Genomic DNA, 17,299 nt, shown 5'->3' with positions numbered 1-17,299 from the left:
AAAATTACATCTTTTCTGAACTGCATTAAAATTTTTAAGCCATTTTATCTTTATCAAGAAACACTTTATCTGTCTACACTTAGATTTTTTTTGTTTTTAGAATTTAAATTTCAGCACCTACATAATTTTCATACCCACTGCAGTATTGACGTGTAATGCTTTACTATGCAACACATCTCTCTTTCTTTCTTTCCTTTCCTTCCTTCCTTTCTTTTTTTGAAGCAGCGTGGAGGTTTGTATTTATTTTGTATTTGCACCTAGAGTGGAGCCCAATGGTGCAGTCACTGCTCACTGCAGACTTGACCTCCCAGACTCAAGTGATCCTCCTGCCTTAGTCTCCCTGGGACTGTCGGCGAACACCACCATGTCTGGCTGAGTTTTTTATTTTTTGTAGAGACGGGGTTTCCCTATGTTGCCCAGGTTGGTGTTGAACTCCTGACCTTAGGTGACCCTCCCAACTTGTCCTCCCAAAGAGCTGGGATTACAGGTGTGAGCCACGGCACCCAGTGCTATTCAGCAAATACTGTTGTTTGCTAATACTTTTCTGAAGCTTGTTTATTTTGCTCTTTTTTCTTTCTTGTTAGTCTTACTAGCTACTTAATGTTAAAACATGTATACTCTTATAGTACCGCTATACATTCTTTAAAACAAGATATTTCCATTGCAAATTAGACAGGCAGCTATGTCATTAACACGGAATCCTTTTATGTTGAAAATGCAGTTGTCATCAGCTACTTTTCTGTTCTTACAAGTCATCAGAGCAAGAATTTAAATTGCTGAGCCAAATTAATGAAGCTTAATTTTTAAAACCTAATCTGTACAACATAACTTGAATTATTATTATTTCTTTTTGAGATAGGAGTCTTGCTCTGTTGGCAAGGCTGGAGTGCAGTGGTGTGATCTCTACTCACTGCAACCTTTACCTTCCAGGTTCCAGTGATTGTCCTCCCTCAGCCTCCCAAGTAGCTGGGATTATGCATGCATGTGCCACCATGCCTAGATAATTTTTTTTTTTTTTTTGTAGAGACAGGATTTCACCATGTTAGCCAAGCTAGTCTTGAACTCCTGACCTCAAGTGGTCTGCCCGCCTCAGCCTCCCAAAATCCTGGGATTACAGAAATGAGCCACCATGCCTGACCTGATTGTTTTTTTGTTTTTTTTAATGGAGTCTTGCTCTGTTGCATATGCTGTAATGCAGTGGCATGATCTCGGCTCACCGCAGCCTCTGCCTCCCAGGTTCAAGCAATTTTTATGCCTCAGCCTCCTGAATAACTGGGGTTACAGGTGTGCACCATCATGCCCAGCTAATTTTTTGTATGTTTAGTAGATACGGGGTGTTACTCTGTTGGCCAGGCTGGTCATGAACTTGTAGCCTCACATAATCTCCTAGCCTCACCTTGGCCTGCCAGCATGCTGGGATTACAGGATTGAGCCACAATGCCTGGCCTAACTTGAATTTAAGAATCTCACCTTAAGAACCAAGCTTCACACAGGTCTGAGAGTGATTATGGATTCAGGAGGATTCAGGAGTATATATGGTCACTTATGAAGAGGTATACATTCTCTTTGTCATCTGTACAGAGCTTCATTTGGTGAGGGTAATTTTATAGCATTATAGAGACCCAGTTAAGTGTTAACCTTTCCCATAATAACTAGAAAACCATATTACCTAACTGAATGAGATCTGTGGCTTTGTAACGAACTTTTTTCTGTAAATTATTTATATGAAAACGCTCACTTTAAGATATCTTTAGACAGCAATTAAATAAAAGTAAATAAAACTTCTAGAAAAACTCTTTTGCTGCTCAACCTATTTAAATCCTGCCCTTGCTAAGTGTTAGTAAATCCCTCAGATACATTTTTTCCCTATTCTGAAAGTGTAGCTTGTCCTACTTTTAAAGGGGGCAGGCTCTACTTCCTCAAAGTACCTACCCTTTAATTTGTTGGATATTGCATTAATGCTTTTTAATAAACTCGGGGCCAGACGCGGTTGCTCACACCTGTAATCTCAGCACTTTGGGAGGCCGAGGTGGGTGGATCATGAGGTCAGGATTTCAAGACCAGCCTGGCCAATGTGGTAAAACCCTGTCTCTACTAAAAATACAAAAATTAGCTGGGCAGGGTGGTGCTCACCTGTAGTTCCAGCTACTCAGGAGGCTGAGGCAGAAGAATCACTGGATCCCGAAAAGTGGAGGTTGCAGTGAGCCGATCATGCAACTGCACTCCAGCCTGGGCAACAGAACAAGACTCCATCTCAAAAACAAACAAACAAAAAACACCCCTCATTTTTTGGGTTTCTCAATTCAGTTATTTTTATTTTTTTAATTTGTATTAATCCCTTAATACTCCATTCATGGCAATCAATTCAGTTTCTACAATAAGACTTCTTAATAGTCATTCTGATAAGCTCTTTTTTTTTTTTTTTTTTTTTTTGAGACAGAGTTTCACTCTGTCACCCAGGCTGGAGTGCAGTGGCGCAATCTTAGCTCACTGCAAACTCCGCCTCCTGGGTTCACGCCATTCTCCTGCCTTAGACTCCTGAGTAGCTAGGACTACAGGTGCCCACCACCACGCCCAGCTAGTTTTTTGTATTTTTAGTGGAGACGGCTTTCACTGTGTTAGCCAGGATGGTCCCTATCTCCTGACCTCGTGATCCTCCCGCCTTGGCCTCCCAAAGTGCTGGGATTACAGGCGTGAGCCACCGCGCCTGGTCGATAAGCTCTTTTTTCTAAGGAAGCAGTTAAGCACAACATAACACCTTTTGCTTGTTTCACTGTTATTCTTCTAGCCAGTCCTTCTATAAAAATCTGATACTGAGCCGGGCACAGTGGCTCACGCCTGTAATCCTAGCACTTTGGGAGGCCAAGCTGGGTGGATCGCCTGAGCTCAGGAGTTCGAGACCAGCTTCGCCAGCATAGTGAAACCCCGTCTCTCCTAAAAATACAAAAATTAGCTGGGCGTGGTGGTGGGTGCCTGTAATCCCAGCTGCTAGGGTGGCTGAGGCAGGAGAATCACTTGAACCTGGGAGGTGAAGGTTGCACTTAGCCAAGGTCGCGCCATTGCACTCCAGCCTGGGCAACAGGAGCAAAACACTCTGTCTCAAAAAAAAAAAAAAAAAAAAAAAAAAATTCTGATACTAATTATATTATATGGACTTAAAGCTTTGTACCTGAATGAGGACAAAAAAATACACAGTTTAAGACATGGCTATATCTTAATTCCCATGTTCTTTTCCAGAATAAGTAGAAAGATAAGTGTCCTCCTATACCTTAAAATGACTCTGCTATTCTAAAGTATAAGTTTAATCAAGGAGTAGTTTGCCCTGCCATGTAATTACTGTTAGAAGAACAGAAGTATGTACCCAAAATAAAGAACCTTTAGCCAGCAAATAGGCTTTAATTATTGTGAGAACTTCAGTAGGGGTAGCAACCCAGGACCCAATTTTAAAATTAGAAGCACCGAGGATGAGAAGTGAGGCAGTGGAAATAGCTCTGAGCTCTCTGAATCTATGTCATAAGGAACAAAAGTAGATACAAGATGTATTTGATAATTGTGTTGAATTAATAAAAATAATTTAAAATGTTTCATAGAAGCACGTACTGATAGGCAAGGGGAAACTTGTATCATCATCCCGGGGCAGCCATGGTGGCTCCATGCGTGAGGCTGGTGCCACACAGTCTCCCGGTGTTGGCAGTGTCTCCAGACCTTCTCAGTTCTGCACACAACTACAAAACAAAAGAACAGTTGCCAGCACTTGGAAGAGGACGTGGATCCAAACCAAATGGGGAACAGATACTCCCTCTACAGACAAGATACTCATGGAAGAAGTCAAGTTGGAAGAGCAGCTGAAGGAGGCTGTGGAAGAAGATAAGCAAGCATTGGCAGATACTGAGGGCTCGCAGCAGAGCAGCCAAAAATTGGTGGAGGCGGCAAATATGTATAGCATTCAGGGCTTCTGCGAGGACTCGTTAGAGGTGGCAGAAGTTTTGGAGAAGGCAACACTGTGTGTTCCAGAAGAAGAAATTAAAGACAATAACCCTCACCTGAAGAACCTCTGTTGAGACTCTCACAATGAGTGAAGTCCAGATTCAGGAAGTGTTCAGCAAGCACTGCCAAGCCGAACCCTGTCAGTGCCAAGTTCCACCCTTATGAGCATGCAGTCTTTTTTTCATCTTTGTTCACATCTGACAGGCAATGTGCCGGTGTTGTAACAAGGTTTGAGGGAGGCATATCTCACACATGAAAACCCAGCGTGAAAACCCAACCGTCACACTTACAAATCACAGGAAGATCTAGCATGAGGTCTTGTTCCACATGCTGGTTTAGGGGAAAGAGCTGAGCCCAGTGGTTCTGGTTACTAAAGTGAGGTTCAAGCTGCATGGGCAGCTCCTGAGACCCGCCCTTGTTGGTGTGGTGAAGAAGGCTTAGCTGCCTCTTACAAGATTTTTTTTTTCCTTAAATCTCTTTCCATAATTCATGAAAAGCTGGTTCATCTTTTCTCATCTATGAATACTTTTTACTTTCCCCAAGGCTCTTGGAAAGCAGAAGTAACCAGTGGGTAAACAGCCCAGTAAGCTGATCTCACAGTTACATTAATGAACTCGTATTCAGGAGTGTTCTCTGATTTTTAGTACCACATGTTTAATCATTCCACTTACTTAGTAAAAAAAGGCCAATAGGAGACTACAGGTTATCTGGATTTTCATTAATCACACTGTATCTGCTCAGACTCTAGTGACATCAAAGTATTTTAAATGAACAAAATGTCTGGGAATTCTACTTTTTGGCAATCTGGACACTCCCGTCTGCACTGTGTCTCTCTTGTGCAGCTCGTAGCATGGGAGTTACTGGATTTCTTAGCCCACTACACATTTCATTCAATAAAGGGAAAGCTAGGGTCGAAACATTTCTTGTGCTAAAAATAATTTTATGATGACCTTTATGAAGAACATGTGAGTTCCTTAGACACTGTCTAGCTGCTAAAAATGACAGATTTCTGGCTTTTTTGTTTGTTTTTGGAGGTGCAAAATGAGCATATGTACCTTAATGGTTCCCACCACGTTTATTTTGCCAGTAATTGAATTTGAGAAAATCAGTTAGTTTTGCCCTGTTTTCTTCATCTAAATGTGGAAATGTTTAAATCTGTGTTCTACTAGTTACTAATGACCTCAAGATATATTCCCTGGTGAGATGGACTTTCTCAGAATATGAGGGCTGCATCCTTGGCACTCTTTAAATGTGTGTTTCATTTTTAAAGAGGATTAAAGCCCTCATGTTTCTTTTCCTTTAAAAAATTATTGAAGGTAGCACAAATTGATAATACAAAAAAATATGGACATCAAAGCTAAAACCTAAATAGGTTAAGCAGTTAACAGCAGTACAGACAAAACTTAATGAACCCAGAAAATAGACTGTGACGATTCACATTGTAATGACAGAAGTTCCAGATGAAATACACAGAAAACATGGTCAAGGAAAATAGTCAAAGGTTTTCAAAACTGGAAGTGGAAACAAAGATCTCAGCCAGACCGTTAAGAAAGTGTATAGAGTGCCTCTCAGCATAATATTCAAAGATAGACACCCACTTGTCAATGTCTTAATCACAAAGTAAAACTTTATTTTAGAAATATAAAATAAAATGACAACTTTACTCAGATGTTGTAGAAAAGATGCCAGGTGCGGTGGCTCACGCCTGTAATCCCAGCACTTTTAGGAGGCCGAGGCAGATGGATCACGAGGTCAGGAGTTCAAGACCAACCTGGCCAAGATGGTGAAACCCCATCTCTATTAGAAATACAAAAATTGGCGTGGTGGCACATGCTTGTAGTCCCAGCTACTCGGGAGGCTGAGGCAGGAGAATTGCTTGAACCTGGGAAGTATAGGTTGCAGTGAGTTGAGATCGCGCCACTGCACTGCAGCCTGGCGACAGAGTGAGACTCCATCTCAAAAAAAAAAAAAAAGCTGTTATAGAAAAGATGATCCCATACAATGATTAGAGAGTACTTGAGGAAAAGGATTTGCTCACTGCTCTACTATCTTTTTTTCTTGGAAGACTATGACAAACCTTTTGGAGTTCTGTTGAGCCTAAAAGGACTTACCAGCACAAACCTGCTCTCACTTTGCCCCTTTGGCAAACACTGTGAGGGGCCTGAGAGTTACCTTATTTGCAGGCTAACAAATTAACCTGCCATGGTTTCACAGATACTGGCCGAAGACACGAGTCTCCTGGGTCAGAGACAAAGGCCAGTTTCTTACAGCAGCAGCAGTAGCCAGAGTATTTGCATTTGTGCTTATCCCCTGAGTATCTGTTGCTATGGGATAATGCAGAGAAGACCAGGGAAAGCCTGTGCATGCAGTGAGTTGTATTAGAGGAGAGGAACCTTGGACTTAGGGATCCTTATTAGACAGTAAGCAGTCTAGCCTTTTCTCTTGAAGGAGGTACTATCTCTGTCTCCTAAAGCTGTTTGCTATACAGAAATCCTTGAAAAGATGTTGCAAAACAAAGGCAATCATTGTCTTTGCTCACAGATGGGTAGAAAGAGATCTATGGAGAATTGTCTTCACCATCTTATAAAGGGAGGAATGGTAATAAATGGCCACATTCATTCAGTCAACCCATACTGAACACTAACCATGTGCCTGGCCCTGTTCTAGGCGTGAGGATATGGTGGTGAACGGTGCCCTTGTGGAGCTAACAGTTTAGTGGGGGAAATGGACAATAAGCAGATCTGTAACATAGTGTAAGTCCTACAAGAATGGAAAGCAGGACGAGAGACAGAGTGGCAGGGGAGTTCTTTTACATTATGAAATAAATACTCTACTGGAGCATAAACTGCAGTGGAAATAGAAAAGGAGTTTTCTGCATTGTACTGTAAAATTGTAGGGGTTGTGTGGAACTGAGGAGAACATGATCCCTTGACACCAGTAAGACAGGCCGCTCGGGTCTCTAAAAGGAACTCAGAGAGTTTCTAGTTGGAAGTGAGCACTACAGGCTGAGCATCCCTTATCCGAAAGCCTTGGGACCAGAAGTGTTTCAGATTTGGGGTTTTCCCAGATTTTGGAATATTTACACCTATATAAGATAACTTGGGACTGGGACCCAAGTCCAAACACAGAATTCATTTGTTGTGTATATACCTTACATACGTAGCCTGAAGGTAATATTATATACCACATTTTAAGCAGTTTTGTGCATGAAACAGTTTTGGCTGCTTTTTGACTGCAGCCCGTCACATGAGGCCAGATGTGGAATTTCCCACTTGTGGTGTCATGTCGCCACTGAAAAATTTGGGATTTTAGAGCATTTCAGATTTTTGATTTTTGGGTTAGGAATGCTCAGACCTGTAATAATAATCACAAGAATGAATATGGTTTGTTCTAAGTGCTAAAATTTGGTGTAAATGAAAGGTGTAAAACCATGTGTAAACTACCTAAGAAGATTAAATGAATGGATAAGCTTTTGCAGAAAATACATGAACTAGAAGGACAGATTTGGGCACCGCAGTGTGTACCTGCTGTCCCCCCTACTCAGGAGGGAGACAGGAGGATTGCTTGAGCCTAGGAATGTGAGGCTGCAGTGAGCTACAATTACATCTGTGAATAGCTACTACATCCTAGGCAATGTAGTCAAATGCAATTTCTGAAAAAATAATAAAACAATAACAAGTTAAATTATAGCACCATAAAGGAAAATTCAAATATCGGTTAAAATGTTGTCCCCCATAATAAAGTTAGACTTGAGGGTTTAATATTTTTAAAAAAAAAAAAAAAAAAACTCATCTTGGCTGGTCGCGGTGTCTCACATTTATAATCTCAGCACTTTGGGAGGCCGAGGTGGGCAGATCACCTGAGGTCAGGAGTTCGAGACCAGCCTGGCCAATACGATGAAACCCTGTCTCTACCAAAAATACAAAAACAAGCTGGGCGTAATCCCAGCTACTTGGGAGGCCAAGACAGGAGAATTGCTTGAACCCAGGAGGTAGAGATTGCATTGAGCCAAGATCGCGCCATTGCGTGATGGGTGGTGACAAGATGGGTGATTTCACCTGGGTGACAAGAGTGAAACTCCATCTCAAGAAAAAAAAAATCTTACATTCCATAATGGTAGTCGTTTTGTTATATAGACCCGTTCTGCTTATTGAAAGGATTTGAGGTTTACAAAATTAATTTAAAATAACAGTGAGAGAATACGGTCATAATTTGATGGTACTTGGAGTTAAAAACATGTTCTTATGGGCATATTCTTCACGTAGCTACTACTGCCATTACCTACATAGAAGTCCAGGCATAGGCTGGGTGCGGTGGCTTATGCCTATAATCCCAGCACTTTGGAAGGCTAAGGCAGGCAGGTCACTTGAGGCCAGGAGTTTGAGACCAGCCTGTTCAACATGGCAAAACCCTGTCTCTACTAAAAATAGAAAAATTATCTGGTGTGATGGCACTTGCTTTTAATCCCAGCTACAAGGGAGGCTGAAGCACTTGAACCTGGGAAGCAGAGGTTGCAGTGAGCCGAGATGGCACCTCTGCACTCCAGCTTGGGCAACACAGCAAGACTTTTGTCTAAAAAGATTAAAAAAAACAGAAAGTCCAGGCTGAAAACTAAAACTAGTTCTCTGAAAGAATATCTCCAGCAAACCTAAAGTATAGTCCATGGATATATTTGTCTGGTGATCTAATTTAGTACAGAGATATAACTTAGAGAATGTATCATGTAAATATATTTCATCAATTCATAGGTGAGGGCTAGATGGAAGTCTCCTTGGAGAACTGGAAATAGAGGTGTGGGGTGGTGGTAATAAAAACCCACGCATTTGACCTACGGAGCATGCTCAGATCGAGGCCCATCCTGCTTTCACAGTCAACTCTGGGGTAGGGTGGGTAGCATCAGGACTTTTCTCATAGAGTAGTACTGGATCTACTTGGGTTCACACCTCAGAGCAGGAAGGTAACAACTTTTCTCGCGAGCATCGCTAGAAAGATCTGGTCACCACCATCTCACCACAGGCGTTAGTATAAAATAAGCACACTTACTGCTGCTACCACCGTACCAATCTAGAGAAGGAGACAGCTCCAGTAAGAAAAAGTGACACTTACAGTGTGCCCCACGGTACTTTGTCCTTCTTGTTTGTAATTACAGAATATTATAATTATTGCATTCAGTCTTCCCATGTAAATTGAAAGCCATCTGAGCATTTTCTTGACTTTTTTATAGAATTGGTACAGTGACTTGAGTTCTACTCATCGTGTAATGAGTAATGAGTGCTTTTAGAATGAATACAAATGTAATTTTTAGGAAGTTCAGGAAAACATCTTACTAAGAATATCCAAGGGGAGCCGGCGAGTCCCAGTGCGAGTGGAGGGTGCCAGAGATAGGGGGCCGAGAAACAAAATTCCCAGGGCCCCCCTCCAGGGCCGTGGTCGGGGCTGCGCGTTTGGCTGTCCCCGGCCTCGCGAAGACAGTGGCTTCCAAACTCCTGCGCACGGTCATCCTCGGGCCACCCGGCTCGGGCAAAGGCACCGTGTGCCAGAGGATCGCCCAGAACTTTGGCCTCCAGCATCTCTCCAGCAGCCACTTCTTGGGGGAGAACATCAAGGCCAACACCGAAGTTGGTGAGACGGCATAGCAGTATATAGAGAGAAGTCTTTTGGTTCCAGACCGTGTGATCACACGCCTAATGATGTCTGAGTTGGAGAATAGGCGTGGCCAGCACTGGCTCCTTGATGGTTTTCCTAGGACATTAGGACAAGCCGAAGCCCTGGACAAAATCTGTGAAGTGGATCTAGTGATCAGTTTGAACATTCCATTTGAAACACTTAAAGATCGTCTCAGCTGCCATTGAATTCACCCTCCTAGCGGAAGGGTATATAACCTGGACTTCAATCCACCTCATGTACATGGTATTGATGATGTCACTGGTGAGCCATTAGTCCAGCAGGAGGATGATAAACCCGAAGCAGTTGCTGCCAAGCTAAGACAGTACAAAGTCGTGGCAAAGCCAGTCATTGAATTATACAAGAGCCGAGGAGTGCTCCACCAATTTTCCAGAACGGAGACAAACAAAATCTGGCCCTACATTTACACACTTTTCTCGAACAAGATCACACCTTTTCAGTCCAAAAGAAGCATATTGACCCTGCCCAATGGAAGAACCAGGAAGATGTGGTCATTCATTCAGTTGTGTGTGTAGTATTGGTGCTGTGTCCAAATTAGAAGCCAGCTGAGGTAGCTTACAGCATCTTTTCTAGTTGAAATGGTGAACTGATAGGAAAACAAATGAGTAGAAAGAGTTCACAAGAGGCCCTCCTCTGCCTTTCAAAAGGAAGGTCACCTACACATGTTTAAGGTGTCTCTGCACACGTCTCAAGCCCTTCAACAAGAAAGCAAGTACAGTGTGGATTTCAAATGGTGTGTAACTTCAGCTCCAGCTGGTTTTTGACAGCTATTGCTGTGGCATTCTTTTTTACACGTGATGGTGATAGTATCTGGTTCTTTCCATCCCCACAAAGGCTGTTGAACCACAGCACCAGGAAGCCTGAGAATGAATCCTAAGGGCTCTAGCCCAGGCTTTGTCCCAGGCTTTCTGGTGTGTCCCCCCCGGTAACAGTGAAATTGAAGCTACTTACTCACAGTGGTGGTTTCTCTGGTCTTGAGTGACTGTGTCCACAGTTCAGTTTTTTCTGGTGGGAATAACTCCTTTTCTGTATCCACACTCCATAGAGTCTCTCCTTTTCAGACATCCTGGGATGAAAGAATTTGGCTGGTTTTTTTTTTTTTTTTTTTTTTTTTTTTTTGACATCTGTTTTCACTTTTAGGCTGTTAAACAAAACTGATAGTTACTGCTCTTATCCTTCTCAAATTCTTCTAAGAACTGAGAGTGATGGGGCTGCATTGAATTTCTGTATGCACCGGGAACTGAGCTATGAAGAGGATCTTATTAAACTGCTGGTCTGACTCTCATGGATTGACACTGTTCCTTTCTTTTATTGTGAAAAAAAATTAACCCCCTAAAAGTCTTGGGAACCCCCTAAAGTCTTTTGGGAATCCTCAAAAAGCATGGGAAGTATAAGTATTTAGCTACATAAATGTTGTAAGATCATATCTTATGTATAGAAGTAATAAGACCATTTGGAATTACTGGACTAATTGAATACTTACGGTTTCTATTCAGTACAACAAAATGTATTTTGAAAGTGCTACTAACTATTGATGCTGACAGTGTTTCACTCCTATGAGTGACCCAAACACATTATAAATAGGTGGTAAAGGGAGTGGAGCCTGTGGGGTTGAGCAGAATGTTGTACTAGCTGTGCCTGGACTGAGTATAATAACTTTATGATTATGGGAAAACAAAATCTTTATTTTTTTTTTCTGTTCCAAAGATTCATCCTGTGGGCCGGGCACGGTGGCTCAAGCCTGTAATCCCAGCACTTTGGGAGGCCAAGACAGGCAGATCACGAGGTCAGGAGATCAAGACCATCGTGGCTAACATGGTGAAACCCCGTCTTTACTAAAAAATACAAAAAACTAGCCAGGCGAGGTGGCGGGCGCCTGTAGTCCCAGCTACTCGGGAGGCTGAGGCAGGAGAATGGCATAAACCCGGGAGGTGGAGCTTGCAGTGAGCTGAGATCCGGCCACTGCACTCCAGCCTGGGCCACAGAGCGAGACTCCGTCTCAAAAAAAAAAAAAAAAAGATTCATCCTGTGGGGTGGCCATGAAGTCTAGAATTAGATACTAATATTTTGTCATGCATTATAACATAGTATCAATAAACCATTTGTTAAAAGATTTAAAAAAAGAAAAAAGAAAAAAAAGAAAATTCAAGGGAAAACAGAACAGTAATAGAAACACAGATACAGCAACATGGCAAGATAAGTCCACAGAATTTACTTACAGTGTACATACTAGTGATAAAAAAAACAGCCTAGCATTTTTTTTTAAATAGTAATTTTAGGCTGGGTGCTGTGACTTAACGCCAGTAATCCCAGCACTTTGGGAGGCCAGGGCAGGCGAATCACGAGGTCAGGAGTTCAAGACCGGCCTGTCCAACATGGTGAAACCCCTTATCTACTATGAAAAATACAAAAAATTAGCTGGACGTAGTGACAGGCGACTGTAATCCCAGCCACACAGGAGGCTAAGGCGGGAGAATTGCTTGAACCTGGGAGGTGGAGGTTGCAGTGAGCTGAGATGGCGCCCCTGCACTCCAGCCCGGGTGACTGAGTGAGACTCCATCTCAAAAAAAAAGTAATTTTAAAAGACAACAGCAATAAAGAATGTTAAATATTGAGAATTTAATGTGGCAACTTAGAAGTTCATTCAAAGAATTAAAAGACAGTTTGATGGTGGCCGGGTGTGGTGGCTTACGCCTGTGATCCCAGCGCTTTGGGAGGCCAAGGCGGGTGGATCACTTGAGGTCAGGAGTTCAAGACCAGCCTAGACAACTTTGCGAAACCCCATGTCTACTAAAAATAAAAAAATTAGCCGGGTATGGTGGCGCACACCTGTAGTCCCAGCTACTGAGGAGGCTGAGACAGGAGAATTGCTTGAACCTGGGAGGCGGAGATTTCAGTGGGTCAAGATCACGCCACTGCACTCCAGCCTGGGTGACAGATTGGGACTCCGTCTCAAAAAAAAAAAAAAAAAAAAAAAGGACAAACTTTGCAGGTCAGTATAAACACTTAAAATATCATTTAAATTACAATGTTTCATTATTCTAGAAAAACAGGAAAACACATATACCATATGATTTTTTTTTGTGAGGGGGTAAAAAGTAGGAATTTGTGAAGCAGGGAGGCTTCTAAATCCAGCAGACTTTTAAATATGTTCTAAAATGAAAGTCGTCACACCTAGATAAGATTTAGGTAAAAAATGAAAATATAAAACAGTGAAATAAACCAGAGATTTCAAAAATAGATTTCATTTCTCAGGAGCAAGTTATATGACAACTGGGAGGACAAGAGGGAATAAGGTCATGCTTTACTAACTGCTGCTGATGACAGATAGGCTTGTATAAAGTTTATTTTAGTTCTGTGTTTCATACCATGCACCTTACATTTCAGCCAAATCAAAGAGCTAACCGTGAAAGTATTGAGAAGAAAGTAAATTGGGATATGAGCTTGATATGGTAGCTCATGCCTATAATACCAGCACTTTGGGAGGCCGAGGCAGCTGGATCACTTGAGACCAGGAGTTCAAGACCAGCCTAGCCAACATGGTGAAACTCTGTCTCTACTAAAAATACAAAAATTAGCTGGGCATGGTGGCCGGTGCCAGTAATCCTAGCTACTCGGGAGGCTGAGGCAGGAAAATCACTTGAACCGGGAGGCGGAGATTGCAGTGAGCCGAGTTCCCACCATTGCACTCCAGCCTGGGTGACAGAGTGAGACTGTCTCAAAAAAAAAAAAAAAGGCGGCTGGGCGCGGTGGCTCAAGCCTGTAATCCCAGCACTTTGGGAGGCCGAGACGGGTGGATCACGAGGTCAGGAGATCGAGACCATCCTGGCTAACACGGTGAAACCCTGTCTCTACTAAAATGCAAAAAACTAGCCGGGCGAGGTGGTGGGCACCTGTAGTCCCAGCTACTCAGGAGGCTGAGGCCGGAGAATGGCATGAACCAGGGAGGCGGAGCTTGCAGTGAGCTGAGATCCGGCCACTGCACTCCAGCCTGGGTGACAGAGCGAGACTCTGTCTCAAAAAAAAAGAAAAAAACAACAACAAAAATTAGCTGGGTGTGGCGGTGCATGCCCGTAATCCCAGCTACTTCGGAGGCTGAGGCAGGAGAATCGCTTGAACCCAGGACACAGAGGTTGCAGTGAGATCACGCCACTGCATTCCAGCCTGGGCAAGAGAGCAAGACTCCATCTCGGGGAAAAAAAAAAAAAAAAGAAAGTAGATAGGATATGTACTTCAGCTGTAAAGAGGAGCTAAAATTGAACTATCAAAAAATTGTTTTCCCCGGGCGCAGTGGCTCACACCTGTAATCCCAGCACTTTGGGAGGTCAAGGCCAGAGGATCACTTGAACCCAGGAGTTTAAGACCAGCCTGGGCAACACAGTGAGACCTTGTCTCTATATGTGTTAAAAAATTAAGTAAAAAGAGGAATAAAATTTAAAACTTAAAAAAAAAAAAAAAGAATTTCTTTGTTTGTCTTGAGTCAGAATCTCACTCTGTCACCCAGGCTGGAGTGCAATGGTGTGATCTCGGCTCATTGCAGCCTCCGCTTCCAGGGTTCAAGCAATTCTCCTGCCTTAGCCTTCTGAGTAGCTGGGATTACAGGTGTGTACTAGCATGTCCAGCTAATTTTTGTATTATTAGTAGAGACGGGGTTTCGCCATTTTGGCCAGGCTGGTCTCGAACTCCTGACCTCAGGTGATCCACCCGCCTCGGCCTCCCAAAGTGCTGGGATTACAGGCGTGAGCCACTGCGCCTGGCCAAAAGAATTGTTTTTAATGACCAGATAAAAGGCTTAATAGTATTAACTTTAAAAAAAAATCTGTGCAATAAAAAATAAAACAGTGGGAAGTCATGAATATAAATAAGAGCTTAATATAGTGAAATATCTGAACTTTACTAAAGGTAGTTCCTAGGCTTTTATAGATGAGGGATCAGTTTTAATTCAACAAATGGCATGGATATGGGTAAGCAGTCGACAGTAACGAGGGCTGCAGTCACGGTGATCACAAAGTGCCGTGAGTGCTTTTGGCCTTTTTCACTGAGGGAACGAGGTGACTGCCCGTGACCCTGAGAATCCTGCCATTCTTTTAGACTTAAGCCAGACCGTCAGACTGCTGCAGGCTTCCACAGGATGTATTGGCCCTTGGCGTGTGATGTCAATGGCCTATGTAGATGAAGTCTGTGACAGCCGGTCCAGGGGGTTTGTTCTTGGCCTTATTCATGCTCTTCTACCGTGACATCCTTGTGAGAACCCTTGGGAGAAATTTTTGATTTTGATGTCAGAATTTCACCTGAAGGATTGGTTTGCTTTCATCTTTTGAACCCTGAATTATGTAACTGTTTTCATCTTAATGATGACTGCTAAAAAGTTTAGTTAGAAACAGATGTGTATGGGCTGACTCTTGACTAATTTAGACATCTTCCAGGAAAACATTTCTGTCTTGTCATCTGTGGCTCTGCTTTCCGTCTCTCTCCGTGTTTAATTTGCTTTTTTTTTTTTTTTTTTTTTTAACTTGTTGTTGTTAAAAATTTTTAACTTTTCTTTTCTTTTCTGAGATGCGGTCTCACTATGTTGCCCAGGCTGGTCTCGAACTTGTAGGCTCAATCGATCTCTAGCCTCAGCCTCCCAGAGCACTGGGATTACAGTTATTTGTTATTCTTTTTATTTTCTAGTCTCTTTTGCTGAACTGCATATATCTTTTAAATAGACTTTAAATTCTCTTTGGTAGAAAGTGAGAAACATACATATATTACACCTATAAAATCAGTAAAACCAAATGAAAATTATCAGACCCAATGTTGTAAGGGCCATAGGGAAATAAGCACATACACGTGGTTAATGACAGTGTGCACTTAGTTTCTGAGGAGTATGAGTAGCAATAGATGCTTAGAGTTATAACGTCATTTATTCTTATTAAGTGGTTAATGCCACTTTTGGAAATGTATCACAGAGAAGTAACCCAAAAGAAGATAGTCCTTACAAAATTATTTATAGCTACGATGCACAACAGTGAAAGAGGGGAAGCAACTCAAATGCACAGTGGTAGAGAAGAGTCAAATAAGTCAGTTAATATGATGGAATGTTATAAAGCCACCAAAAATGATTCAGTGGGTTAAAGAGAAATGTCCATAAAATATGTAAATTATCAAAACATGCATTAAATCTATTTAAGACTATGTAGATATAGAAAAAAGAATGAGATGGTCATGGTGAGACTGCTAGGTGGGAAGGGGTCCCCGGAAAAACTGCAGCCGGCCTGCCCCCCGGGGTGGAGCTTTGGGAAGTTTGCACCATTTGTAGCGGGGAGGAGCCTGGCGCCTCTTCTTTCTGTGTGGAGCCTGGGATTTTAGCTGCTGGCAGGAAGCACTCTAGCAGGGATTCTGGCCTTGTGAGAGTCTCTGATTCCCCCTTTTCTTCCTTTTCATCTAATAAAACCCTGTCTTACTCACCATTCAAACTGTCTGTGAGCCTAAATTTTTGTGGCCGTGAGACAGACAAGGACCCCATCTTTAGCTGAACTAAGGAAAAGTCTGGCAACAGTGGATATTGGAAATAATATTAATGGATAGGATTTACTCTCCTGCAGGATTAATATAGCCTGTGAGTACTTTTAGGCTTACTACCAGTACAAGGAGTGGCTTTTGGAGAGTTCTTAGAATGTAGAGCTGTGCTTCTGCACTTTGTTCAGCTACAAGTGGCCACTTTGTCTCTCTTTCAGGATCTGAGCATTGAAGAACAGTCAGAGTGTGCTCAGGATTTCTACCACAATGTGGCCGAAAGGATGCAGACTCGCGGGAAAGGTAACACTGTTAGCCATTGAGAGATTGCGGGTATTGCAGAGGTTCGACTGCTTAGTCTCTTAGCAATTTCTTTCTTTCCCTGATGGTCTGGCTGTTTTGTAGACTTCATCCTGTAACCTCACTGACATTCTGGGAACTGGTCTTACACTTAGCAGTGCCTTTAACTGTGCCATGTGTATCTTTCCAGGAGCAATTGGATAATTTATTGAGTAATGTTTAATAACTCCATTAGGGGCAGGGGTGGAGCAGACGAAAACCTCTTAGGGCCTGGTGCAGTGACTCATGCCTGTAATCCCAGCACTTTGGGAGGCTAAAGTGGGCGGATCACTTTAGGCCAGGAGTTCAAGACCAGCCTGGCCAACATGGTGAAACCCCACCTCTATTAAAAATACAAAAAGTAGCCGGGTGTCGTGGTGCATGTCTGTAATCCCAGCTACCTGGGAGACCGAGGAACAAGAATTGTTTGAACCTGGAAGGTGGGGGTTGCAGTGAGCTGAGATTGCACCACTGCACTCCAGCCTGGGTGACAAATCGAGACTCTGTCTCCAAAACAGAAAGAGAGAGAGAGGGAAAGAAAAAAACTTCTTGGAAGGCTTTGCTAAATGAATTTCCCATCTTGGAATCACCATTTTGGTGAGTCATTGTATTAATAGTTAAAAAAAAAAAGTGGGGGGGGGCACTTCAGGTTTTTAGGGATTCTTTATGGATTCAACCTCCAGTGATGTTAGACTTTAGGATGTACTCAGGACATGTGTGTATCTGAGAAATCTGCTCCATTTGTATACCTCCGAGAGCTCTAAGGTGTTATGGTAAACCTCAGAAAAAT

At 42.6% G+C, this 17,299-nt stretch overlaps 1 protein-coding gene and 2 pseudogenes across 7 annotated transcripts in view; 2 read left to right on the top strand and 1 right to left on the bottom strand.

Moving 5' to 3' along the window:
* The window catches only part of RABGEF1 (RAB guanine nucleotide exchange factor 1), an 80,447-nt gene that overhangs the window by 48,648 nt on the left and 14,500 nt on the right, over positions 1-17,299 (top strand). For all 6 annotated transcript variants that reach the window (XM_077996649.1, XM_028845713.2, XM_028845711.2 and 3 more), the window contains one exon: positions 16,392-16,473. In XM_077996649.1, the coding sequence (XP_077852775.1) occupies positions 16,455-16,473 (19 nt within the window). In that variant the 5' untranslated portion in view covers positions 16,392-16,454. The remainder of the gene's footprint in view (positions 1-16,391; positions 16,474-17,299) is intronic.
* LOC144340109 (adenylate kinase 4, mitochondrial pseudogene) lies at positions 4,072-15,436 on the top strand (annotated as a pseudogene). The gene is made up of 3 exons (XR_013415833.1): positions 4,072-4,126; positions 4,830-4,832; positions 9,319-15,436. The product of XR_013415833.1 is annotated as an adenylate kinase 4, mitochondrial pseudogene (transcript).
* LOC114677276 (small nucleolar RNA U13) lies at positions 4,182-4,292 on the bottom strand (annotated as a pseudogene).

The sequence above is a fragment of the Macaca mulatta genome, chromosome 3, assembly GCF_049350105.2.
Source record: "Macaca mulatta isolate MMU2019108-1 chromosome 3, T2T-MMU8v2.0, whole genome shotgun sequence".
NCBI classification, from domain to species: domain Eukaryota; kingdom Metazoa; phylum Chordata; class Mammalia; order Primates; family Cercopithecidae; genus Macaca; species Macaca mulatta.
This window is presented reverse-complemented; position numbering and strand designations above follow the sequence as displayed.